A 27,799-nucleotide genomic window follows, 5' to 3' on the forward strand; every position below is an offset into this window, starting at 1 on the left:
CGCGTCTGGTCTATTTATTGTCGCGGAGAAGCGGCGGCCGCCCCGCACCCGGAACAACAAAGCGAGAAAGACGGAGCCCGAGCCTCGGGGGCTCCTAGCAACGGGCCGGGGCGGGAGTTCCATGGAGACTGGGGAGCGTGCCCGCCTCATCATCATCCTTGTCCTCCAGCTTATCCTTCGCGTCCGACGCAACCGGCAGCAGCGCTGCCGCCGCGTCCTCTGCCGCCGCCCCCTCTTCCCACGGTAACCTCGTAGGCGACCCTGGGAGGGGGGAACACGGGCGGCTGGGCGGCCGGAGTGCCCGGTGCAGGGCATCTGGGCGCTGGGCGGGCGTGTGAGGAGCGGGGGCTGGGCTGCGGGTGGGGTGTGCGGGGGCGGATGACTGGAGGAGAGGCGCTCAGGTGGGGGAAATAGGTCCGGGGGCCGAGGGAGTGTCCAGTTCTTCGGAGAACAGAGTGGTGTTTGGGGATCTTAGGGATAACGGAGTGGGGGTGGGGCGTAACTGCTTGGAAGCGTTATCCAACGGGGTGTAGGACAAGAAAAGAGGTGTTTTATTTTTTATGTTGGCCACCACTGGGAAAGATAGGAGAAGGGAGATTTCCCCCATCTGTCTCTCTGAAGCCCTCACCCAGGGAGAGAGGGATCGCGCAAAGATGCTCGGGGTCCGTTGCTTCCCAGGAAACTTAAGCAGCCTTTGCTGTGGCGGGAAGGCTCCCAAATAGCACCATCGTCGGTCCCTGGTTCTAGTAATGCCAAGAGCCCCGTTTTATTTTATTATTTTTATTAACCAAAAAATGTGCAGAAGGATCTGGAAACTGGGGAAGATAAAATGAATTGTGGGTAGGGCTGAGCAGGGGCAAGAGTCAGGATAAGCGCTTAATAACATTAGCCAGTAAGAATCCTAAAAGTAAATTTAATTGTGAGTGACGGTTTTTAAAACTCTCTTCTGCCGAGATGTGTTATCTGCGGGCTCTGTATGTGCTCGTTGCAATAAGGCTTAAACTGCAGTCAATCCACATCTGTGAGCTCTCTTAACTGCATCTGTCACCTGCAGTTCCAAAGCGACACTGGCAGTTAACCAGCGTGGGCTTGTGTATTTAGGGTTAAGAACAGTGCCTTAAAATTGGCTCAAGAAAACAGAAGGAAATAAGCTTGGTGTGATTTTGTGTGAAGAAACAATGGCAGATTCCCTAGGGAAATTGAAAAAGAGAACTATAAAGAGCAAGTTCATCTATAATCTGCAGTCTCTTTGGAAGTTTGAGAAAATGGCAATTCATTCAAATCGAGAAGGGGTTTTTATTACTGTCTTGTTTAAAGAATTATTCACAGTTTGGAGTGTCCAGTTAAATACTTACCCGCGTATGTTCTCTCTCTAAACCTTACACCACTATTTAATGGTTTTATACTTTCCAAAACAATTCTAGGTCAGTAAATGAGGTTCTTCTGTGGCACACGGAAAAGGTCTCATATACTCACTACAGTAATACCATTTTTGTGTTCAGTGGGAACAGAGGTCTTGATATAAAATCAAAGATTAAAGATGAAAATAAAACTGATAAATCACAGCTTCTGTTTGTCCTCTACCTTTTTTTTTTATCACTGTGCCTTGTTTCTCTTAAAAAGGTGTCATCCTTATCCCCAGCCCCTCCTTTTCATATTTTCTGCCCTCAAAATCATTCTGAGAAACTGTAATGATCTATTGTGCGCTCTTGATTTTGACTAATACCATAATATAGAGTTTTTAACTCAGGCTTTTTCATGGAATTGGGGGTCAATGTCTCTTGTTAAAGGAATTTCATGTGCAAAGAGGTGGGCTGTTTTCCTTTAACAAAGATGGGAAGTGTAAACACTGGGAAACTTAAAATTGCATTTTGAGAATCTCAGAAGAAAAACCCAATATTGTCATCTTTAGGTTAATGAATCAAGGACCTTTGTATAATTTTTCATAATAGCTGTTCTTCTTTAAGGGACCACACTTGAGGCTGTTGGATGTTAAGCCCCAGGATTTTCATAGTGCACGTTGAGACATAGTGAATTCCCTGTCTCAGGGCTGCCATCACATTCCCTTCACCTAGACCTTATTTGCTGTTGCCTCTATCCCTTCCACGTTTGAGTGGGGGGTCAAGCCCTTCCACCTTTATTAACAATCCAATATGCTTTCCCTGCTCTCTGCTCTCACACTCTCAGCATTTGGTGTTTTATTTCCTCTCCTTACTTAATCATGTCCCAATCAAAAATGATTTGTTATGCTATTTGTATTATTTCTGTTTCTTAGGGAGTTTTCAACATGCGTCCTTGGCCTGTATATCCTTTTCATTAATGTTACTTTGTCTGTTGTATATTCCTTCTGTATCCCTCCCCTTTACTTGGAGAATTGGAGTGGTCATGTCAGATGTTCTGTATTCATTCTGAATAACTTGGTTATGCAATACAACAGGTTAAGAGCCTTATGCTGAGAATCAAAAGACTATATTAAAATAATGCATGTAAAAATATTTGAACTTTTTAATAGAATAAACGGTAGTTTTAGAAGTCCAAGTGGTGGTACTATAATTGTAGATGTAGTCACTTTTTTAAGGGTAAAAGAGTATTTGCAGAACCTGCTGTGTGTTTTTTAACTGAGTCTTGGATTTTCATATTCTAAAAAACTTAACATCAGTCTTTTCTGATCATTTTGCATCCAAATATTTGACTGAAATGACATTTTGCCCAATTTGAGGGGTCATTTGAAGTGACTTCCACAAATTTTTCTTCATGTGAAAAATTGTCATATCAAAATTGTTGTGGTTATGGATGTGGCATGTTATTTGAAAAATCAGCAAATACTGTATAATCTAGTTGAGTGGGTATCAGTGCTGTTTTAGGTGAAGGAGGCCTGTAATCTGGTGATTGATTTCCTTTTGTTGCATCATAGACTATGTGATGAAATTATAATTGCTATGAAAAGGAAAGTTTAAAATGAATTTAGAAGAATTTATAGTAGACTGTTTCTTCTGTGTCTCTGAGTCAAAACCTGTAGTGCTTTGAAAATTTAGCTCTATTGTGACATTTGAATTAATAAATAAAGATTTCCTGCAATTTACACCCACATTTGTTATACCTTTTATATGCCTGATGCCACATCAGGTATGCAAAGCTGGGTGAAAGTTGTTTCTATTCACGTGCTTTTTGTGCACTTGTAGATAGCAAAGAAATGACACACATGGATATAGACAAAATATGACAGACAAAAATTTGAATTTAAGATGTTTTAATTACATGCTGCTTGGTGCTATAGTTACTGGTGTATGTATTTCATCATGCCTACAAAATTAGAAGCTTCTTGAGGTTCAGGACAATAAGTCACTATCACATTGTATGTTCATGCTGTGTGTGTGTGTGTGTGTCTGTGTGTGTGTGTGTATAATTGTGAAAACGCATTATTCCAGGAGTATGTCATTACTGGAAAGGAATCAGGTCATATCAGAAATTGTACACATTTGGTCTTACCCTGTGACAAAGGGTGATAAAATTCAGAATTTGGTTAAATGGCTTATTTTGTACTTGAAGCATGCTGCTGGGGATCCCATAAAACGTTAAACACACTAAGGTGAATTCTGGGCTGGTTCACATCAGCCTTCATGTGGGTCAATAATGAAACTGTTTAAAATTTCACCAAAAAATGCAGCACAAAAGTTTGCTGGGAACTCTGGCCATGCGATATTCCTCCATCAAGACAAAGTACTGAAAACTGTATTGTTGTGTTAAGGACAGAGTTTTCTCAGGACATGTGTGGATGACTTCAGTACTTCGTGTTTGGCACCATAGACATTATAGACATTGGTTTATGGTATGTTTTTGTTTTTAACTCTTTTTTTTTTTTTTTTTTAACTCACAACCTTTTAAAATAAGTAAAAAATTGTTTTTATTCATGAAATGGTTCCACAGAATCACGTGTTAACCTTCCTCCAACCAATAAATGACAAATATTTTCATTGCGAGATAATAGTTTTGATGAAAATCAGTTAGACTTTCTTGGGATTAGGGTTAGTATAGAGCCTCAGAGTGTGGACTCTGGATACAGGCTGCCCGAGTTCAGCTTGGTGCCAGTACTGCTTCCGGCCTTGAGCCAGTCACTAAGTGTAAAGTGCTTAGAACAAGGCTCAGCAGAGTTAGCTGAAAAAACATGAACTGGTGCTAGTAATGGTGCTCAGTAGTGCATTCAACATGAACCATTAGACCACTTGAATGCTTTGTTTCTTGCACTTGGAAGCTTTCTATTAAAGCATTGACATTCTTTGTGATCACTGACTGTTGGACTCATCTCTGCTGTTAGATTTTGGGAGGGGAAGCACTTTTGTTTTAATTTTGAATTGTCACACAGGCATCTGGTTATCACTTATGGCAGATGGACTCAGTAAAAAGAGACATCTCTGTTTCTAGGAAAAGGAAGGCAACAAAGCCTGGTCTGGCTCTGTGTCGCAGCTATTGAAAGGCTATTTCCCTGTGGACTCGACCGCTTGTTTAGCTGTGTGGTACTTCTGAATAAAAGCAATAGACCCCAATGGTTTCATTTAGCAGAATTAGTCTTTCTTTAGAAGACACGATTTTTTACTTGTATAACCTTAAATGATGGTAAACTTGAAACTTGTTGGTGTCATTGTCAAGCTATTTAACTTGAGTTTTCTGTGTCACTATAAATGTTCTACATAGTGGCTGTCGTGTAATTTTAGAGGTAGCTGAAACTGCTGCTCTAGTCCAATAATTTAAGAGGCTCAAGAGTGACTGTATAAGATTGCAAAATTATTTGTTTATGGTAAGGCGAACACCAAATACTAAGGCTACCTACTTGGGTAATAACTTGATAATTATAGCTTTGTTTAACTGTTCATTGAAATAGCTAACTTTTTAAAGTTAAGTCCAAATGTTACAGTTTGGTTGTATGGACATTTGAAACTTCTGACTAGAAAATAAATATTTATACTTATATACAATGAATTGCAAACTCTTTTTCCAGTTTTGGCTCACATCCAGGTCTTGGTTTTTAGTTGAAATATTTTTTTATAAAATATGTACTATAGAAGTTTATATGGAATATATTATTAAAAGTTTGTTTTGCTTTAACTGTTCAGAGGTAACGTTTTAGAATTTCTTCTTCTATGTTGTGCTGTTTTTGTTTATTTGTTATAGTTTTTATACCCTTCCCCCCAGAAGATTGGCAAATATGCTTGTATTTAGAGGTGTGTCTTTGTTTTCTTGTTTAAAGAGTATAAAGTCTAGTTGATACTGTTGATCTGAGTGATAACTACCTTGGCCAGAATAGATTTAGTATTGATGTAATATTGTTAACATTATTTCTGTAGTCATCATGGATTCTGGATCTAAAAAATATTGAGATAAGTAAGGAAATGATGGCGCGTGCTCTCGCTCTCTCGTACTCTCTTGTTCTCTCTCTCTCTCTCTCTCTCTCTCTCTCTCTCTCTGTCACACACACACACACACACACACACTGTATTAGAGGATTTTTTTAGGAAAACAGGTCTCCAAGGTGCCAGTGTTATTTTCCATAATAAAACCTGCCTGTTTTGAGATAAAGATCTGTCTAACACATTGTTAATGGCGCCCTAGTGTTCTTTCCACCATACTTTTTCAGGGACAGATGCTACCGTCCTTCAGATGTGAAGATACTAAAGCCCATGTGTAACCCAAAAGTGCATATGTGAAGATGGATTATTTGGTTTACGACAATAGTCAACATTTATAGAACCTAATTGTTGTTTGCACCTCAGCTAAGATTCATAGTGAACGTGAAACTTTTGTGGAGCAAGAACCACCTCATTCTTTTTAATTTGCCAGATAACTTTTGTTGAGCCACAAAGCCTCTTTTTTCTTTCCTGCTTACGGCTCCAGTGAGCTTCGTGGGTATATCCAGTTACTTGTCTGCATGTGGAACGGCGTGAGGTTGTAATGAGCCTCCTGGAATTGCTCGTGGGTTGCCGACATTCCCGCATCTCTGCTGGATGCAGGTTATGGTGGTTTAGGAGGCACAACATGTTGAAGACATGGTCCCTGATTCATTAGACCTTCCTCCACACAGACTTAGTGTGCTCATCTCAAGGGGCGCTAGATTTCCTAACTCGGTTCTCTTTTTTGGTAGTGGTGGGACGGGGAGGAGGAGGTAAGAGATGTGACAGGTCTCAACAGTTCCCAATGGAAAAAAAAGCTTGATGAATAAAACTTTTGTCATCTTCTCAGCAGCATATTGCTAATGTGAATCTTTAAGTCATGATAGCAGAGAAAACCGTTGGCTGGCTAGTAATCTTGAAAATTCTGCTTCCATACACAGTGTGACACTACTTGGATAATTGTTCATTTGTGTGTACATGAAAAATATGTGACTGTTAATTTACTCTGTAGGCTTTTTGTTTTGGGCCTGTCAAATTGGAAGAGATTCAAATGTATGAAATTATATTCTTAACTTAATTTGTCTTGTCTTGTCTCCTCACTCTCCCTTTGTAAAAAAAAGGAATAATGACTTTATCATCAAGCCCTGTTGAATTGGATGGTTGCTGTGCTAGAAGTAACTGACAGGATAGCCAGCCTATGACCAGCCGTCATGGAATGAACTTAGCTTATGGATGAGTTCGGACCCTTGGGAGTGAAATAGAGGGAAAGGAACTATGTATCAGAAGTGCTGAGGGTCTGTATGCGTGTTGTAATAAAAATAACTCTTCCTTACCTCAGAAATGTATTATATTTCTGTATTTATAAATGCTCCTGGAACACAGTTGCTCCTCAGGATTTGGGGATCTGAACCCAAACCAATAACAACATGTTAAGTGCAGGAACACTAAGGAGAACATACCAGAAAGTGGAGGAAATAGTAGGATACTGTTGAAGAACTTACATGGTTTGGGGTTACTAAGCTTATTGTTACAGTGAAAAGCGTCTATGCTTTCCACTCAATCTCCTAACCCCACAATTCTTTCAATTGTTCTTAAAGCATTCATTTAATTCAGCAACTATTTATTCAGTTGATGACCCAGTGCCAGTTACTAAGCCAAATTCTAAAGACTCACATTTATATGAAACAGTTCTCTTCAAGGAGTGTGGTGCCTCCAGTCCAGGAGCCAGTTATACAGACAGCGCCTTTGCATTTTCTGTGCCCTCTGCTTGGGGTCTTTTCTCTGAGTGTTTCATATGGCCGGCTCCTTATCCTTCAAGATCTAATTTTAAGAATAATTTCTCATCTTTGAGGAAGGTAAGAGGCCTTCCTGGATCATTCCTTCTCAAGTTTCTCTTGTGTCGTCTTTTTTCTTTATAGCGTAGATCACATTCTCTCATTACTTTTATGGCTTCTCTATTTTGTTGTTTCTTCCTCAGGAATACAACTGTCTTGACCTTGTTGTTCTGAGCTAGGTTCCCAGTGTCTAGCCGCGGTGCTTGGTTCACATCAGTTGCATACTGAGTCAATGCAATAACGAGTAATAATTTGTTAGTTGAAGGAGTGGGGAAAGGGCATCCTAGGCAGATATAAAATCAGGAAAGGGTCTGCTATTGCAAGAGGAATGGTAAAAAGTTGAGACTGTTAATGTGTGTTGGAAGTGGGAAATTAGGTTACAAAAGGTATATTGGAGATGTGAAGCTCACTGCATTCCAAGCAAATTAGATTCTGTTTTGTCCCTAAGAGCCAAGAGATGTTTCTTTCAACAGGGCTGTAGCACCATTAGGAAGATAATTCTGGTTGCCTATTTGGTGGGTAGATGGACCAGATTGGAGAGGTTGCAAGCAGGGAGCTCCATTAGAAGGCTGTAGCCATCATGACATGTGAAAGCCTAAAATAAAACATTGATGCTTTTGATGTGGAGAAGAAGCTAGATGAGAAGTTAACGGGGTGTAGGAGAAAAAGACCAGCTGACGGGTGATTCTGAAATTTCTGAGTCACGTGTGTGAGTGTTGGATGGTCGCTCCATTAACTGAAATTAAGAATGAAGAGACAGTATTTCTGAGGGGATTAATTAATTTTGGATGTGTTTTAATGTAATTAATATGCCTAACAGATGGTTAAGGAGCCATAAACTACTGAATAGCAATAGCAATTGAAGCCTGAAAGCTTAATGAAGAAAAGGATTTAAGGCAGTGATCTTAAATTTCAGGGATCTTAAACTCATTTGAAAATATCAAGAAAACAGAGGCCTCCTCATGTACATGTCCAAATGTGTGTGTACATATATAAATAATTTCAAGGGATTCCTTACCTAACCTGTTGTTGAGCTTTTCAGGGCCTGGCATAGACTTCAGTTAAGAACTGAGTTAAGGAGCAGACAGAAAAGTATTTGAGATGGGAGGAGAACCTAGGAAAGGTACCACAGAAACAAAGGATGGGGGTGGTACCAGAGGGAAAATTTTGAAAATCAGAGGTTCCCCAGTACTTTATGACCTGGATGGGTCTAATAAGAGGGAGTTTCAGCTGTGACACTATTCAGCAGTGAGCCATTCAATCATCACGTTTCACACCATGCAGAGGCAAAAGGCAGATTGTGACGATTTAGTGCATGAATCCAAGTTAAGGAAACAATGCATGGTAAACAGAGTGCAGAAATCTTGATGTTCTCTGTGATAAAGTCCTGATATGAGACTATAGCCCCTTTTAAAGACCTTCTTACTGAAAGGAAAATTCCATTATTTTGATGACCTATTGTGGTGTTTCAGTCCAGTGGTTCTCAACTGACTGCCCATTAGAAACAACTTGGAAATGTTTTAAAAATCAAGGCCCTACAGAGGTTAGTTAAGCAATATCTTTAGGGATTGATCCTCTTCATAGTTTTTATTTTGTTTTGTTTTGTCTTCTTGATAGTTAAGAACCAGTGTTCCAATCAGAACATTTCCTTATCACTCTTGTGTGTTGTATGTAAGAAGCCTCTTGTTTACTTGTGTGTTATTATTTAATTACTCAGTTTAGTATTGTTCTAATTTTAAATCAGTGTCCTTTAGTCTTTCTCACAGACCTTAGTTTCCAATTTTAAAAAAAAATGTATGGCTTTCTTTTGATCTTTAGCCAAGTTCTCCATATGTATCTTTTTTTGAGTGACATAGCTCTCAATCAATTAAAGATCTATCTAGTTCTAAGTAAAACAAGAAATTTTGTTCGTTTTTAATTAAAATATGTGGGGTGACAATTGTTAGTAAAGTTACATAGATTTCGGGTGTACAATTCTGTAATACATCATTTATATATCACATTATTGGTGCTTATATGTAGAACGAGTATTCATTTTATAATCCTGTTTCCTTTTAGTTAAGTATGTTAAATTTTTTTCCCAAATAGTAACAAAACTATTTTTTAACTGGAAAAGTTTGAACTCTGTGCACTATTTCCCAAGCAGCTAATTTCATAATCTTAACCTTCCTTTTCTTAACCTGGATGTCATGCATGGCATAGTCCTTACAACAGGCTGTCTACACGAACACAGGCATTTTTAACGAAGGGTAAACCTATGAAAACAGTTGAAAGGAAACTGTCAAAATAGGAAATTTCACTTCTTACGTTTTCACCTTGCGGTGCTTTCTCTTGACTAAATTCTTAATGAGCTGTCAGTGGTTCAAGTTTGAACTCTGCATTCACACTCGAAATAAAAATCAGAATACAGAGAAGTTTTACTTGACGCATGCTCACCCTGACACCAACCAGAAGCTGAAGGAGGGTTTGTTAGCTACCTAGTGAATTAACATTTATACTTGCAAAAAAAAAAAAATAATAATCTTTACAAAATTTTGCTGTTTTATGAGTGAGCATCAGCTTAATGGCTAAATTAGTCTCACAAACTGCAGTTACTTATTATGGGTAGCTTGGGACAAATATCAAGATACTCTAGAAAGAGATAAACTTCTACTCTTTTAAATGATCACCAGTAATATGGGAAAATAGGGAAACAAGTAATGCCTGTGGAGAAAACTGATGCCTTCCACTTGAAATGAAATGACCATGATAAATTTACACTTTAAATGAAAAGAACATGATAAACAGTTTTGTTGTAATTTGATATCCAAACCAGTCTACAACTATTTATTATAGTTTGAAACAGTTTTGTTGTTGGGACTTTTTTTCTAAATTTGCTGTTAAAATTTAGCTGGTTTTTTAAATACTAATTTCATTTATCAGATACATCAAAATTGTATTTATTTTTACCCCTTGATTTTAGACTTGAGGAACGTTATCTGTTTTGTGTTCCAAAGCTTGAGGACCGTAACAAACAACTGGAAATCCTTTCCATTTTTGAACATTTCTCTATTCGTGGAAGATGAAGAAAGGATATAATAATATCCTTTAACAATGAGAAGAGTTAAATTTGAATGCTTACCATGCGCAAGTACTGTGTGCTAAGTTCTTCGCATGAAATTTCAATTTTCACAACACTCTGTGATGTAGGTACTGTTATATGCATTATTTTACAGATGAGGACATCGAGGCACAAAGGTGTTAAATAATTTACCCAAGGTCACTTGACTGATAAATGGTAGAGTCTGGATTTAACCCAAGTAATCTGCTACAGAGTCTGCGCTCTTAAACTTTAGTGTGTGTGTGTGTGTGTGTGTGTGTGTGTGTGTATAGGTACTGCTTTTTAATAATGTCAAGCTAACAATTAAGCTCTTACAGACATTGTATTGAATGTGTTTAGTGCCTTGGGAGCTATGCCAAGACTAGGGTACAGAAATAAGTAAGATTTGCTGGTCATGCATCTGAGAAGCTCATTGTCTACCAAGGAGACATATATAAGTAGGAAATTTCACTAGTGTTGGAAAATGCAATGATAGTGGTATGGATAGCAACATGGTAATGGGACTCAGGGATACTCTGGTTCAGTCGTGCAGGTCAGATGTCTTAGTTCCTTTGATTTCTTATTTTACCCATCATGGTTTTCATTACCTTCTATACTAGGGTTTCCAAATTTTCACCTCCAATCTAGACCTAGAGCTATCCTGAGGAACGGACTCTTATCTGATTGTTTTGTACCTCCTCTTGGATGTCTCCCAAGTTCCTTCAATTCAGCATATCCAAAACAGAATCCTTACCCCTCCTTTCCATCGCCCCTGCAAACCTGCTCTCCCTCCAGTGTTCCAGTCTCAGTACATAGTATCTTAGGCCACAAATCTGGAGTCATCCTCCAGTTCCCTTTTCCTCTTCCCTGGATCAATCATGAAGCTCTGTTTATCTGTCTCCTGAAACCTTCTCTCTTCTGTCACTTAGTTCCGTCTTCATCCCCCCTGCTCCCCACGACTGCCATCTCTCACCAGAACTACTGTACTAGACCCTGCCTGCCTTTTCTGCCCATTATTATCTTCCAGTCCATTGTCCTTTCACAGAAGTGGCAGTGATTTACTCGTATGTTTTAAAACCAAATATATCGTGTGATCTCTTGCTTCTCTTTTAGGTCACTATTGCTCTTGGGATAAATATGAACAATTTTCACATGGTCTAGAAGGTATGATTTGACCCCGCCCTGCGTCTCCAGCCTGGTCTTACGCCACTTTCCCGTTTCACTCTTTCCACTCTAGCTATGCTGGCTCTCCTTCAGGTCTGAACAGTTTATACTTTTAACTCACCTTCTCAGAGCTGAGAGCCCCTACATTCCCTCTCCCAAGTCCTGTCCACTGCTGGATCCCCAAGCCCTAGCAAGGGGCCTATGCTTAGATTTCCAGTTCACTTGCTATAGAATTGGTTGGATGAAGGTGATGCTGAGCTATAGAACAAGGAGAAGTGGGCCAGTGTAGAAGTGGAGATAGATCATTTTTAACAAAAGGAATGGCATAGGCAGACAAAACGTTAATATTCTTTACATAGAGTTTTTATACATCAGTAAGAAATCTCAGAATTAATGAACAAAGAATGTGAGACAGTTCACATACAAGAAATACAAGTAGTAATATTTGAAAACTTCACTCTCGTTAGTATTCAAGGAAAATCAATATTGTTATTTTTTTATATCCCAGGTTGTCAACAATTTTACAAAATCCTTTGTTGACTAGATACCACAGCATACACATATGCCAATCTTGTTTAATTTGCACAAATACATGGGTTTAGCAGCTTCAAAATGTGTCTGTATGAGCATAGAAAAAAACTTAGTAATTACCACTGTGGTAGGATTATGGGTGACTTTTTTCTTTTTGAGTTTTTCTTATGTAATCAGAAAATGACATGCTGTCTTCTTTAAAAGGTATATATTAAGACTGTTGATTTGAAATACTAAATCTGTCCAGAATTTTGCTTTTACATAATAGGAAATCGATATGCTACATTTCTCGTCTTTGAGTTTGAATCCCTAAATTTCAAGTTATATTCAGTAAAAGTTTTTCTCTTGTCATCTGTACTTAGACATTAGTTAAAATTAATAACTAATTTGCATTGGCTAACATGACATTACTTTAGTAGAGCCTATTTAATTTGTGAGGTGTTCCTGTGGTGGTGAGTAAATGGTGGTATTTGCGTTTTACAAATAAGGGTAGGAACAGTTCAGAGCTGTCACATAGCTTCCAGTAGGATCCTCATTTTAAACATCTCAGTTTTCATTACAGATACATTTTAGTCCATTCTGAAATAGTGAAATTCTTAAGTAGGCCACTGTCTAAACATTTGGTTATATATTCTTAAATTTCCAAACACTTCATTTGTTTTCAACTGAAACTTTTTTCATGAGAGTGTAAACTACTGACTTAATCTTTTGTTTTAATCACTCAGAAAAATCAGCATCATTTAAATCTATCTTCACCTTTTAAATACCATTACAAATATTTTTATTGACTGAAACATAAAATACACTCCTCTTTACTATTTTTTTCTTTAAATAGGTAGTTGCTGGCAACCCTCAGAGTTACTGTTAATTTCCGTAAAAAAATTTTTGTAGTGTTAGTACAGATTTTTTAAAAATTGTAACAATTTATTTTGATGCAAGTTATTCACATGAATGCTACCTGTTCACCAGTCTTCAGAATTAGTATTAGATTGAATCAGAGATATAGTAGGTGGAGACATTCTCGTAATGAGGATGGTTACTTTCTGTTTAACTTAATGTACTGATGGCTTTGTATATCAGATACTTTTGCTTTTACTTAAGCACTTGCCAGATGTTTCACATTATATGATGGTATCTATATAATACTTTCCTTGGAAGATACAAGGGTTTTTGTAACCAAGCATACTGTTAGTATATATATATGTATATATATATATTTTTTCATGTGTCTATAATACAAACATGCCAAACCCAAGGACTGGTGTATAAGCTCTTGGGCCATGCACAAAAATGTCCTCATGATAGAATGTCACCCCACCAAACAAGTTAAAGGTTTTACAGTTTTGTTCACTGTCTATGCCATTGCCCCTTAGTACATCTAACTTTCTTCCTTTACTGCCCCTTTGAACTCAAATGCATGTTGAAGGAAAAGTAGGAAGTTCAGAATTGGGATGTTAATTTAGCTAAAGTACCATAGTAGCTGTAGACTTAAACGAAATTTAGTACGTAATTTCTAAATTTGTCTATAGTATATCTTTAAGATGTTAGAATCTGGGATTTTAGAATTAGATGGGATCTTATAAACCATCTTGTCTCATCTGCCACCTACTATCTGAAGACTCGTTCTATAACATTCCTAACTATTAGTTAATTATCTAGTACTACGTCCCCCTTTTTTGACACTTACCTTCTGTGGAGCCCACTACTTTGCAGTTATTTGTTTTTTGGTGTGGCTCATGAGATCTACTTCTGTGTGACTTTAATTGGATCTCTCAGTTTCCTTTTTATTCAGATAGTTGAGAACAACTGCTGTCTTCTTTGTGCTAAATGTCCTGAGACTTTCCTCACACGACTCTTTTTATATCTCAGACCATCCTACTTTCCTCTGGATATCAGTGCCCTCTTTAAATGACATGGTCAGGATATTCTAGATGTTTCAGTAACAAAGGGACTCTTACTCCCTTTGCTCTGGACAAGCCTATCTAACCTAGGCGTGTTTTTGTTTGTTTGAGTGTTTTGTTTTCTTTAAAGTAACATAATAAAAACCCCATGTTGTCTTAGTGTAACCTATTTTGAAGAAAAGTCTTTCTTAAATAGCTTTTAAAAATTATTATGGAAATTTTCAGACAAATATGTAGGGAGAACAGTGTAATGAACACCCATATGTCTGTTGCCTAGATTGAACAATTGTTAAGAGATGAAGCAGTAATAGTGGCATTTTTGGTCTTAACATACAATTATACCTACTATCCATATCCATTCTGTACCTCAGAATAGATTGTCTAAATTGGTTCCTATGGCAAGATTCCAGATACCAAGAGAGTCATCTGAAACTTTATCCAAATCTATTTGTTACTAAGTTCAAATAGTGAAAAATACCTATATTTTAAAACTACAGACATGACATTCCCCCTTGAATATTTCAATATGCATCTCTAAAAAATAAGCATATTTGTCTACGTAACCACTCTATTATTTTATCTAGCAAAATGAACAGTAGTTCCCTATTATCACTTATCACTCAGGATTCATGCTCAAATTTCCCTCAAATATCTCTTACAGCTGTTTTGTTCAAACCAGTATCCAGTGAAGGACCATAATATACGGATGTTGTGGTCATTTTAATAAAAATGTGAGCTTTACATTTTTCAGTATTAAATTTTATTTTATTGATACTGCCTCATTGGGCTTGGCTCAGGAATCAGCAAACTTCTTAAAGGACCAGATAGTAACTATTGTAAGCTTGTTGGTCATTTGGTCTTTGTCAGAACTACTAGTCATTACGTAAACACATGAGCATGATTGTTTCAATAAAACCTTTTTTGTAGAACAGCACTGGCCCTTTGGCTGTAGTGTGCAGATCTGTTAAGGTCTTGGTTTTCTCTGTCTGTTCATGTGACTTCACAAGTTTTGCAACTGTTCATTAACCATTTGGTTACAGTATTCAACTACATGTGAATCCATCATACAGTAATAGCTGCCATTTAAGAAACATATGTTGTATGCTATGTACTTGACATAGATAATAATATTGGATCCTTAAAAGCACCTGGGAGGTACAGTGATATTATTACCAATTTTCAAAAGAGAAACGTAAGGTGTATGCGGTACTATTAAACAGATGTAAAAGAACACCCTCTTTCTAAAAGGCAGAATGTTCAGTTTTCTCCATCTTGGTCACAGGCCTGGGTTGAGAGGCTATCAAGTGTAAGTAATCTGTTGGAATCTCAATGCAAAATGTCTGTTTCCTTATCTGCTATTTTGGGAGCTTTATAAAGAAGAGTTAGTTTAGATGGCATGTCTTACTTTTAGAAAAGAGTGATCTATATAAGACCCTGTGGGTTCGTGTTGTGTTTGCAAATGAGTCCATATCCTTCTGCCATTTTCTAAATCATGGATGGTAATTTATTTGGTGGTTAAACCTGTCAGGGCCCTCCCTCCGTATCCTCAGATGCAACTTGAATACATTTTAAGTTGCTAGAATCTACTTTTCTCTATACTCATGTTTATTTAGTTTTATTCTTTTGGCTTTTAGTTAGATTTTAGAGTAATTTTTGTTTTGTTTTCATGATAGTGTTTGTTGTGGCCTTTCGGTTTAAATATCTTTTTCCTGGTGTGGAAAATTTTAAATGTGGTAGTCTTGGATGCAATTTGCCTTAAAAGCCAGGAGGTGGCAGTGTTTTTCAGGTGATGCTTAAGGTTGCAGCTTGATGATTGCTGAAGTAATGTTTTTAAATACCACTAGACAGTCAGAGGACCTAAAGAACAGTGTGTCCTTGTCCATAAAATCATGGCTCGAGGAAAAAGTTGCTTCATTTTCTACAATGCATTTTAATAGAAAGCTAGAAATAGGACATTTCCAGAAGTTAGAACAGCTGAAATTTTGAATTTTGCTTTTTATTAGAAGGAAATATTTGACAAATTCATACTAGGTATTTATTTAAGAAACAGGATGAAATACCTAATTAAACCGTCAGTATTAAACTGTGGGCAGTGGGAAAATAACGGATAATTTAAATCGAAATGGAATTTATTTTTTTATAGTAAATCTAATATATATTTGTTGTTTTAAAAAAGAAAATCTAGACTCTACAAATAGAAGAAAAGAAATTTTTTATGCCACTCGGATGCCAACTCTGAATAGAACAACTGTTAACATTTTGGCTATATAAGTACATACATAGATATATAAACCAAAATGAACTCCCATTTTTTTCCCCACATTTTGGACCTCTGTCTACATTCATGCAGTTTTATAATTTGTAAAATCTACTAGTAGCCTGTTATATAAAACTGCTGTACTGTATTCAGCCAGTCCCTTCAAAATGGACACGTAGGTTATTATTAACAAAATTGTGATATATAATTCTATTTATACTTTGCTCAGTTGAATTATTTCTCCAGATGCATTCTTAACAGTTGACTGCAGTTCGACCTATATGCACATTTTAAATTATTTGAATGTACACTGCCAGATTATCTCCTGTAGAAAGTTTTTCTACCAAATTATAAGAGTGTTAGTTTACTCACACCTTCACCAACACTCTTTGATATTTGTCAATATAAATAAGTGGTATCTCATTCTTTTAAGTTAGCATTTCCTTATTATTAGGGAACTTAAACACCATGTATTTCTAAAGGCAGAGAACTTATAAATAAATAGTCCATGAAAAATAATAATGGAAATTTAAATGTTGTTAGGATCCAGAGATAATCAAAACACATGTCCAACTTAAGACACACCTAAAGCACTTGGTTGTAATCAGCCTAAATGTTGACAGGTACGAGGCATCCAACTTACTTTCCAATGTAAGAAATTAGAAAAAAAGTAGATATGTAGAAAGAAGGAAATGATGAACATAAGGTAAAAAATTTAATAAAGAGGATCAACTGACTGCTAATAGTTTTTGTTCTTTGAAGAAACTTAACAACATAGAAAAAACATTCAGCAGGATTGAAGGGGAGAAAAGCAGTGACAAGTGATATTATAAGGAAAAAGAAGTAAGTATATTACAGCAGAGATTTTTAAAATGTATTTAAAAATCATGAAAAATTGTATGCCACTAAATTTAAAAATTTAAGAAAACTGACTTAAGAAGAAATAGAAGACATCAATTACCTTAAAACTCTTCAATAAAATTAGTCTTTTTTAAAACCCACCAAGCAAACAAACAAGAAACAGATTCAGACAATTTTCAGATAAGGTCTTCTAAACTGTTCTCCAGAGAATTAAAAAGGAAAGAAAGAAATCACCCTAACTTGTCTAATGAGTCTAGTATAACCTTGATACTCAAACCAGATAAGGACAGTCCAGGAAAGGAATACTATAGGCTAATTCTACTTATGAACACAGAGGTGCCAATCCTAAAGGAACTGTTAGCAAACCAAATCCATCAGAGTGTGTGTGTGTGTATTTATCATGACTTACTTGGATTTAGGAATATAATACATATGTAATGGTAAAACACCAATTCAGAGTAGAGGTTTCCCCTGGAGGGAAGGGATGAGGGTGTGGTTTGGGAGAAGTAAAAGGGGAGGCATCAACTGTATTGTAATGTTTATTTTTTAAGCTGGGTAGTGGGTACATAGACGTTCATTGTATTATTCTTTTTTCCCTTTTGTGTATCTTAAATATTTCATACTGTAGTGTTGGTAGGTGTGACTAATTTGTGAGTTTATATGTCACTTTCAAATATTATGTTTTTTTGTGGAGTTACTTAACATTCCCTTTGGAACTGTATAAACCAGTTAAAAATTTACATATAAACCGCATGAAATATAATAGTCTATATACATATGCTATAGTCTATATACATGGATATTCTGTTAAAAGGTGTGTAGGGAAGAAAAACACTCCTGGTTCTTTTGTATTCATATGAAAATAGGTGGCTTTGGAAGTTGAGTTTCTGGCTTGCCAACTTAAGTTTTTTCCATGCCTAATTTTAAAAGAAATACTTTGGAATTCTAGGTAGATGAGAAATTTAATATAGACTGGAGAATGAAATGTTGGATTTTCTAGCATTCATTCACCATATAACAATTGACCACCTACTACCGTAGGTGCCAGACTTAGTGTTGAGCCATGGGAATGTATAGACCTTTAAGATACAGTCTTTGACATCAAGAAGCTCAGAATTTAGTGGGGGAATAGATGTTCCAGCTGCTTAACTATAGGTAATGTAATAGTCACAAGCAATTTGGAACATTTCTTCTCCACTGGGAATTAGTTTCCACCATCTTAACTCACCTTTTTTTTAAAAAAAAAATTTAAGTTTTATGTGTACTTTCAGGAATAACCTACGCCTTTTGAACTACTTTTAGGAGTAATCAATTCCTCTTTAAAGTTTACTCAGGAAGACCTTTTTTAACCCATTGATAAATTAGCTAGCTACACTTAAAAGAGATACGATAAGCTGTCAGATGCTCTGTAGAAACTGAGATTTGTCCCTTTCACTGGATTGCCATTCTAGTTATCCTACTTAAAGGGATATAATATGCTTAGCCTTAAGAAGTGGGTGTTTGAACCACTCTGGTGTTACAGAATAGATAAACAGATTGAAAATGGGTCTTTTTTTTACACCTCTTCACAAATGTGGAGTCTTTCATATAGGATGCCTGTTTTTTAAAGTACTGACTTCTTCATAATTATTAAAGTAATAATATTTCCTGAGGCTGCTTTCCAGGTTATTAATCTAAAATGTGAACACTTAGTAACTTGTGATATGATGAACTATGCCCATGACCTCATTTTTAGAATTCAAGTTGCTCAAGTACAGAAACAGTCATCTATTTTAAATTAATTTCATCTATTGTAAATGAATTTCAGGGCTTCTTTGCATTCACAAAGATTTGCTTTACTCCTTTCTTGACTTATTGTTGTCCTACGTATTGTCGTTGAATTCTCCCCTCAGATAGTTCAACAGTTTAATACTCAAGAGTAGTAGATCTGAGTCAATTTGTTTTAGCCTATTTGATGTAAAAAAATCTGTGTGAAACAGTAAATTTGACATAGTTTCGTCATGCGTAATTTCTCCTTAAGTTGTGCTGTTAGTAACCTATTCTCATGGGATGTGTGTCGATTAGGATTAGGTTTGACTACATATAACAGAAATCCAACATATGAGGGGCTTAAGATGGAAATTGATTTTTCTCTCATCTTCGTGAACTGAATTAGGAAGTGCAGGGATAATAAGGAGTGTCACGGGATCAGAGACTCGGGTTTCTTCTGTGTTGACTGTTCTCCCGTCCTTCTCTTCCAGTCTCATGATCCCAAATGGCTCCCGTCCTCATGTCCAAACTCCAGGCAGCAAGAATGCAGAAGAGCAGAAAGGCCAAAGGGGTGTTTGCTGGTCTAGTTCAGTCCCTCTAAGCAGACTTCCCAAAAGACAAAACTGTTTCATTTCATATTTCCTTGACCAAACAGAATCATGTGGCTTCTTGGCTGTACCTGTTGCCAGGGAGCCTGGAAAGCATAGTATTTTATTTCTGCCACAGTGTGCCCAGCTAGACATCTGGGTTCTGTTCCTTTTGAAAGAAGGGTGGAATAGACGTTGGGATAAGCAGTTAGGAGCCCCCACCTCGCAGTTATAATACAATCATGGGAAGTGATGCTAAGAAATCTATTCTGCCTATTGATTTGACCTTATTTTGTCCATAATCACTGTCATTTTTGCACTATTTCCCAGATATATGTTCTAAGTCCTTTTCATACATTTTTATAATCCCCACAACACCATCTATTACATGTCATAGATGAGAAAAACCAAGGCACAGATAGATTGCATAACTTGCCCAAGTTCTAGTAACTAGTAAAGTGGTTAGTCAGACGTTGAGTCTGTTGCTGAAGATCAGTATTGCTAACTGCCTCTGCCCTCTGCTGATTACTCTACCCATACATCTATCATCAGGGCCGCTGCTACCTCTGCCCCACCTGATACATACAACTCATTTAAGGTTGCTCAAACATACACAAAGAACAGAAAAAGAAGAAGATAAGCAGATTGAAGGGAGCTTAAAAGCGAGGAAATACAATGAAGTGGAGGTACAATTGATACACAGAATTGGATGTTGTATGTGTGACCCTTTACAGCTGTTAGAAGTCTTGGTCTGACTTACTGTGTTCCATCAGATACTGAAAGGCAGAAAAACAACGTTGAATTTTCTTTATTTGGACTCTTGGCACCTTCATTGTTTTAGTCACATAATAGAATCCTTATAAAGAATACTAGTTCTATGTATCATGGCTGCAAGGAATCGTAAAGATAATTGTAATGGTATTATTACTGTTTTATGATTTTCTTTTTGTGGGTTAAATAAGTTGAATTACCATTACTTATTTTTTTTTAAGATGTGGAAACAGAATTTTTTAGCTGGATATGGGTCATATGCTCAGTACAAACTGGGCTCATTTTTGTTTGTATATAGAAAAGCTCCTATCATAGTTTTGAATAGATACATATTTTGGAAGATTGATCTTGATGAAAATGGTGAATTACTTGTTAGAGCTCCTTGACAAAAGACTTTGCCTTACTCATGTTTTCCTCCAGTATCCTCAGTGTATAGAAGGTATTCAGAAGTGAAGAATGAATGAATCAATAACTAGTAAATGAGAAAAGTCTGTTAATAAATGCCATAAATAGAATTTCTGCTTCTTTAAACTTAAGTCAATTACTCTATCCGAAATAGAGGAAAACTAGGTCATCCTTTTCATAGCCCTAGCAAGTGGGACATGGGAACCATGGAGTCCAGCCCTTGAACTTGGTGTGTTTAGAGAATTGTCGTAACTGAGATACACCTAGAACACAATGGTTATAAAGGCAAGTGGCAGGAGATAAGTCTGGCAGGCTCCTGGCGTATAAAAGTTACTTATTAACTTTAAAGAATGAAAGTTAGGTCCAGATTTGGAAGGATATTATACGACATGTTATCTTTTTTAAAATGGCATTTTTAGTGGGGAAAAGGAGGACATGATTTGAATAGTATTTTAAAAAATGAGTAATAAAGATGGTGGGTTTTCTTTGTGTTTTAGTTTTCAAGATTGTGAAAAATTTGCAAAGCATTTAAGTTTAATTACTTTATTTTGTTTTATTTCTCAGGATGTGATCTTCGTGGTGGGAAGCTAAGTTTTTAAACTACCCCAATGGATGCAGACAGTGATGTTGCATTGGACATTCTAATTACAAATGTAGTCTGTGTTTTTAGAACAAGATGCCATTTGAACTTAAGGAAGATTGCTTTAGAGGGAGCAAATGTAATTTATAAGCGTGATGTTGGAGTAAGTATATGAATTTTGGTATGTGTGCTTACATAGCCTAATTTTATAGTGCTATATGCATGTTGTACTAAAACGTATTCACTCTACAGGTAGTTTGTCTCTTACCGGGTGCCAGTTGTACTGGATACAACTGTGAGCCCTGTTGTAGAAGCGGCCCCTCCTCTCGTGAAGCGGCAGCTTTTGGAGACTTGTCTCCAAGTCTTACCAAACCCACTGGCTACTAGACATTTTACTGTTCTCTCCATTGCTTTCAGCTGAAGAAGGGGCTGTTTATACTTTCATGTATACTTATTCAAATACAGTTATAGTTGAATGATGCCCAGGCGTGCATGTGTGTGTGTAGTAAATTTTGCAGTATGTTAGCATACCCCACTTTAGCCAAGATAGTTGGTATTCTTTAGTAACAAATTGCTGGAAATATCGTTCATGTCCTAACCTGTGCATTTTAAATTTTAGTTTTTGTTAAACCTGCAATATTTAAAATAAAAGCTGGTAACTTGCTTTTAACCTTAATGTTTTGAGATTAACATTATAAATGACATTGGGTGTTCATTTGGCTTTTATAAACCAAAGAATGATGAAAGAGATATCTTATACATTTATTATAGAAATTAAGAATATATATGAAGGCTTTATTTAAGCTCTAAAAATTAGATGCCAGTATACCTAGCTAAATTATCATTAGTTCCTAGTACTAGAAACTAAGTAAAGATGAATGAAATTCATTTAAAATTTTCAGTGTCCCACAATTAAAGATTTTCAAGTTATTCAATAATGCCATCTTCATTTAAAAAAAAAAGGGTAAATATATCTGCTAAAAAGTTTAGAGAGGAAAATGTCTAACACTACTTTTAAACTTAGCATGCCATATGGTGAAGTCATTTTTCCTAGGAAGGTTACTGAACAAGCTGAGTTGATGGACAAGCTGGTAATGAAAGACAATTAAATGTAGAATGAACTCAGTCTGGTGTTTCTCAGCCACTTGTGTATGAAATTTCATAATGTATTTTAGCTCAAATTTTATTTTGGCTCTTTGGTAAATTTTGTCTTCCCAGATTTGGTAGAGCTTAGATTCTAGTTTGACAATATGGCACATGACAGAGAAAGGGAACACCTCAAAATGTGACAGAAGCTTTAAGGTGAAATGTCTGATTCATTTGTGTTACATTATTCAGTAAACATTTATCTCTCTTACACATAATGGGCATATCATAAATATTTCCATAACTGAAAAGTTGCGGTGAAATTTAAGTTACATGTTATCTTGGACCTTAGTCCTTGACCTACTTATATTTACTCTGTAGGTAATTTCGTTCAACCCCATAGCTTTAAATGCCATTCATATCTAAAGAAATCTAGAATTACATCTCCAGCTCCAACATTTCACCTGCATTCAAGATTTGTATGTGGGCCTGGAATATGTAAGACAATATAAAGTAGTGATGGGTACCATGAAGCAGAATAAAGCAGAGTAAGAATTTAATAGAGGGCAGTGAAGGGATGTTTGTTTTGCTGGAACAGTCAGGGAAGGCCTTTCTATGCAGGTGACATCTGGTGGGAGACCTGAATGAAATGAGAATATTGAAGGAAATATATTCCAGATGAAAGTAACAGCTACTGCAAAGTTCCTGAGGTTTGAACAAATTTGCCATGGCTGAGGATCCATGCAAACTGAAAATTCCAGTTCTGTGACCGGAGTGGACTGAGAGATGAAATGTTTACATACTTTACGTTGATTTCAAGCATTAAGGAGAGACTTATACAGACCCATGTATTTTTCAATTAGTTAAATGTTGTTTTGTATTAATACATTCTTTTGTTCAGTATGGTACTTGTTTTCAGAATGGGTGATTTGGAGCAGTTATTTCAGTCTTGAATAAGCTTGGAGTATTTAAACATTAAAATAACCACATAGAGCCAGAACCATATGTGAAAAAGTAATCCTTATTATGTAATTGGTTTTTTTTCTTTCAGAAAGTATTAATGAAGCTTAGAAAACCTAGAATTACAGCTACAATTTGGTCCTCAGGAAAAATTATTTGCACTGGAGCAACAAGGTAAATGTTACTTGAGCTTTTAATTTTAATCTTAAAAATTTTCCATCATGGATAGTACATTTCTAGACTTAAAAAAATCATGTGTACAGTTTTTCATGTTCCTCAGTATAAAATTCATTTCCTGTATAACTGTTAATCTTTTTCTTTCTTTACAACCATAGTGAAGAAGAAGCTAAATTTGGTGCCAGACGTTTAGCCCGCAGTCTGCAGAAACTAGGTTTTCAGGTAACATTTTCAAAAACTATCCCAACTGCAAATACTCAAGGATTTATTTTTGTGAATTTAAAATTAATAGACTAAAGAAATCACCACAGAAACTCCTCTCATGATTGACCTTTTTCTAGTTTTTTTATACTGTTCTTCAGTGTAAAAATTTAGTAGTAATACCCATTTGGGTATTTGTAAAGGATCCTCGCTTTTTTCCAAATTCTTTCTTATAAAGAGACAGACATGTCTCCTTACAAGTTAACTACCTTTTCAACTCTTTGAGTTTCTTCACTTTTTACGGAAAAAACAAAAACAAAAAATGTTTTTGATCATCTCAAGAGTTAAGTATGTCAGGATGAACAGAGAGAGCTGCTCCTGCAGCTCCTGTTGATACGTACAAGCTGGTTGGCATGCTCTCACACTGGGACAGTGACCATTGCTAGCAGGTTAACCTTGTCAGATATAATTCTGTAGAGGTATAAATTTGAATAAAGTTAATGCACTTTATGGACTTGCTAAGTCACTTGCAAATGATGAGTAAATGAAAGAAAGATAAACGTGAGCTATGGTCCCTGAAGAGGTGGGCCGCAGCTGTTTGGGATTTGGATGGGAAGTGATGGGAAGTTGAGTTTCTTTCTGATGATTTCAGTCCCCTGAGGGTGAAGGTGACAGGATGCTACTGAAGTGCTGCTGGGACATGGGAGTTAGTGCTTGTGGAGAGTAGCAGTATAGAGACACGATTAATGATGGTGCCATGTGCACAATTTTATAACTATACAGCAGCCTTGTGCAAGTACTAAGATGGAGGATGCTTAGTTTATCCATAATTGTGGTTTTATGAGGAGTGTTTGAAAAGATGATAATAAGATGAAACCATTCGAGATATTGATAGGAATGACTAAAGTTATTAATTTGAGTTGATACCATTTTCTGCCTTGGATATTCTTGTCTTAGCATAAAACTGGAAATGTTGAGAGAAATCCCAATCAGTTAAAAGCATAATTTTACCACTTTATCCCTAACTCTATACCCAAAAATAAACATCTAACTAAACTCACAAAAATGTCGTTATACCCTACTGCGTATAAGAAAAAGTCTGATCTTTGGAGTTCAGTGTGCACTCAACTATTTATTGAGTTTTAAAGTGACAGCTCTTCCGTTTTGACTCTTGAAAGGAGGACTCTGCTTTGATTTTTTCCTTCACTATTCACTCTCCTATCCCAGTAGATTAAATATCCCATTTAAAGTATCAAAAAATTAAACTAAACCATAAGATTCAAAATAACTCTGATGAACTGTTTTAATCATGCAAACATCTCGAGTTTTATTTATTAATGAGGTTTTTGAGGTTGTTTTTTTTTCTTTAATTATAGCATTTAAGGCGTCATTGATAACTTAAAATACTGGATCTATACTTAAGATATCTGTTTTAGCTTGTTTGCTTTTATTTTTAAAGATTGAAACTTAATTATTAAGGATTTCCCTGATGAGCAGATTTTTTTGTTGTTGTTTCACAATAATTCATTGAGTTTTACTTCTCTCCTAAAGGTAATATTTACAGATTTTAAGGTTGTTAACGTTTTAGCAGTGTGTAACATGCCATTTGAAATCCGTTTGCCAGAATTCACAAAGAACAATAGACCTCATGCCAGGTAGGTCTTTGAAAAATCAAGATAATTTACCAATTTGAAATTACTTGTCAGGCTATAAATATTTATGTTAATTGTGACTTTTTTCGTATAGTTATGAACCTGAACTTCATCCTGCTGTGTGCTATCGGATAAAATCTCTAAGAGCTACATTACAGATTTTTTCAACAGGAAGTATCACAGTAACAGGTATTTTATGATACTTAAACCAAACTTGTCAGTTACGGATTGAATGAGATAAGAGGTGCCCATGCCAAAAGAGAAATAATGTCTAATTTGTCCCCTTTAGTCACTTTTGCCCTTCAAGGGTAACCAATCTCTTGACTTTTAACACTGTAGATTAAAATACTCCAGAGAAATACATTTTATGAACATCATAGAGGTTTTACATAAGCAAAATATTTAACCATAGTTCATCCCTATTTGTTATACATTATGTATATTTTGCTATATCTTTTGAGTCTTGTAAGTATTTGGAAGGGGTGGTTTCAAAGACTACACATAGATGTCAAGGGGTAGCGTTAGCTGTGCAGGATGATTTTTAGAGGTACTGTGGTTATAAATGGTACGGACATTACTTAGTAGGCCCAACTTTTGACAAAATTGAGTTAAGGGAAATTAGTATGTTTGAATTTTTATTTTTATTCCTTCAATCCTTAGAGTAGAATAGAAATTATTAATTAACACCTTTAAACGCTCAACAAATAAGTTTTAGTTTTGATTCATACCATGAGTTTTCATACCTTCCTTGGAGCCTTTTAAAGCCTATTGCCAGGGTTCTGCCTGAATCTTAAAAATCCTTGGTGGGGAGCAAGTCTGTTTGTTCCCTTCTTTCAACTGTCTGTTTTTACACTTCGGAACCCAGACTTCTGAGGGGCCCAGAGTCTATTGATAAATCCCTGCTATGTCTAGAATAAAGCGATGCATATGGAAAATCCATCTTGAGTTAATAGGTAATTAACACTGTAACAAACTTGACCTGGTTTGTTATTATGCATTATATACTTATATCTGGAATATCCCAGGACACATTAACAATTCAGTGAACACATAGTCAGTGTTGCCCGTGGACAAAGCACCATACTCTGTGAGGGGGTGCGGTGAGCAGGAAGGAGCAGAGCAGGATAAGATGTGATCAGTACCCAAAGGGTACACATTGGGGGCATACATAGGATTTCAGGATCTTTCAAAGGAAGTATCTATTAGGGAAACCGTATTTATTCAAATTGGGTTTTATGAAAATATTTTGTATTGTCCACCTTTATGTTTCTTTTGAGCTATTTAAATGAAAATTTACAGTTTTAAAGAGTTATTCCTATGGAGGAATATAAATTGTATAAATTAATAATATATAGTGTTATATAATTAATTAATATGTAGTGTCACTTCATTCACTTGTGCTTTTTTATTTTCCTATTGACTAAGCTGTGAAGGTGAGGTGGCCAGATTAGTAGTAAACATGGTGCTGCCAAGTAGTCGTAAATCTGTGGGCATTTTTAGACCATGTAGTTTATAACAGCCTCTGGTTTCCCAACACTTTGGAAGCAGCTTTGTTTTGCTCTGCTGTGTTCCTCGATGTTCCTGGGAGCTTCAGTAGTAGCCTAACTAAAAGCCAGATTACAGCGACCAAAAGGACAATACTCGTCTCATCCCATCAGTCATTTCTTCCTTTAATAAACCTATTATAGCACTTCTCATTCTCCTCCGAGATTGGTTGTGTGCATTTTTTTTTAAATATGCTCTTCACACTGGTGCCCCCAAACAAGATAAGGAACACCATTTTTGTTCCAGATTTCCTTTCATTGTGCAGAAGAAAATGTTACTCTCTTGGTGTTTCATATGACTGTGTGTATAATTATGTCAGTGTAGATTTTTTAAGACAGTGATCCCAGAACTGCTTGGATATTTTTCATTCTGACAAGTGAGCTTTTTCTAGCACTCTTTGCCTCTTCTTACTCCTTCCTTCATTGTGTTTGTTACAGGGCCCAATGTAAAGGCGGTCGCTACTGCTGTGGAACAGATTTACCCATTTGTGTTTGAAAGCAGGAAAGAAATTTTATAATTCATCGCTTAATTGGTTAGAATCCCTAACTGAGCACCTTTTAAACCTGCTGCACATTAGACTCAAAACAAAAGGAAAACTGGACCAACAGTAATTGAGGAAATAGACTCTTTTATGCATTCACGGCTACAGTGTAAGCACCAGTCCCTTTGGATTTTATTTCAGACCTTGCTGTAATATAAAAAGGAAGTTTACAAGACATGACGTTGCTGCTTTTACACAAAGACATTCTATTTATTTTCGCAGTAATTCTCATGTCCCCATAAACAGAGCTGTCACAGTGTGCACTACCTTAAATTGTTTTGTTGTTATTTTTTTTCCAGTTTGAGCTAATGTGTTTTATTTGTGAATAGTCTTTTACATTTTTGTATGCTGAATATGGGCACCAAAGAACCTGTAAAAGTTATCTTTTTCAATTGAATGTGCACAAATAAAAGTTTGGAAAAGGTCTCTCTTCATATCCATTCTGTAACTTTTATTCCCCATTTTCTATTTTAATAAAAATTGTATTCACAATTCTTTTTTTTAATCTATGCAAGCTTAGACTTTTGCTAAAG

General features: G+C 36.2%; 1 protein-coding gene across 1 annotated transcript; it reads left to right on the forward strand.

Moving 5' to 3' along the window:
* Positions 1 to 27,771, forward strand: TBPL1 (TATA-box binding protein like 1). The gene is made up of 7 exons (XM_019732770.2): positions 1 to 243; positions 21,089 to 21,267; positions 23,242 to 23,324; positions 23,486 to 23,549; positions 25,080 to 25,183; positions 25,275 to 25,369; positions 27,163 to 27,771. Exons 2-7 carry the CDS (start codon positions 21,133 to 21,135, stop codon positions 27,240 to 27,242), a joined length of 561 nt encoding a protein of 186 aa, XP_019588329.1. The 5' UTR covers positions 1 to 243; positions 21,089 to 21,132; the 3' UTR covers positions 27,243 to 27,771.
* The last annotated feature ends 28 nt before the right edge of the window (positions 27,772 to 27,799 follow it).

Source organism: Rhinolophus sinicus, linkage group LG05 (assembly GCF_036562045.2).
Source record: "Rhinolophus sinicus isolate RSC01 linkage group LG05, ASM3656204v1, whole genome shotgun sequence".
Taxonomy (NCBI): domain Eukaryota; kingdom Metazoa; phylum Chordata; class Mammalia; order Chiroptera; family Rhinolophidae; genus Rhinolophus; species Rhinolophus sinicus.

What these genes read in the sequence shown, in the direction of transcription:
- TBPL1 (XM_019732770.2), top strand. Translation starts at nt 21,133, where the DNA reads ATGGATGCAGACAGTGATGTTGCATTGGACATTCTAATTACAAATGTA. An exon ending in TTTATAAGCGTGATGTTGGA is followed by an intron (nt 21,268 to 23,241) that starts GTAAGTATATGA and finishes TTTTTCTTTCAG; the next exon opens with AAAGTATTAATGAAGCTTAG. An exon ending in AACAATAGACCTCATGCCAG is followed by an intron (nt 25,184 to 25,274) that starts GTAGGTCTTTGA and finishes TTTTTCGTATAG; the next exon opens with TTATGAACCTGAACTTCATC.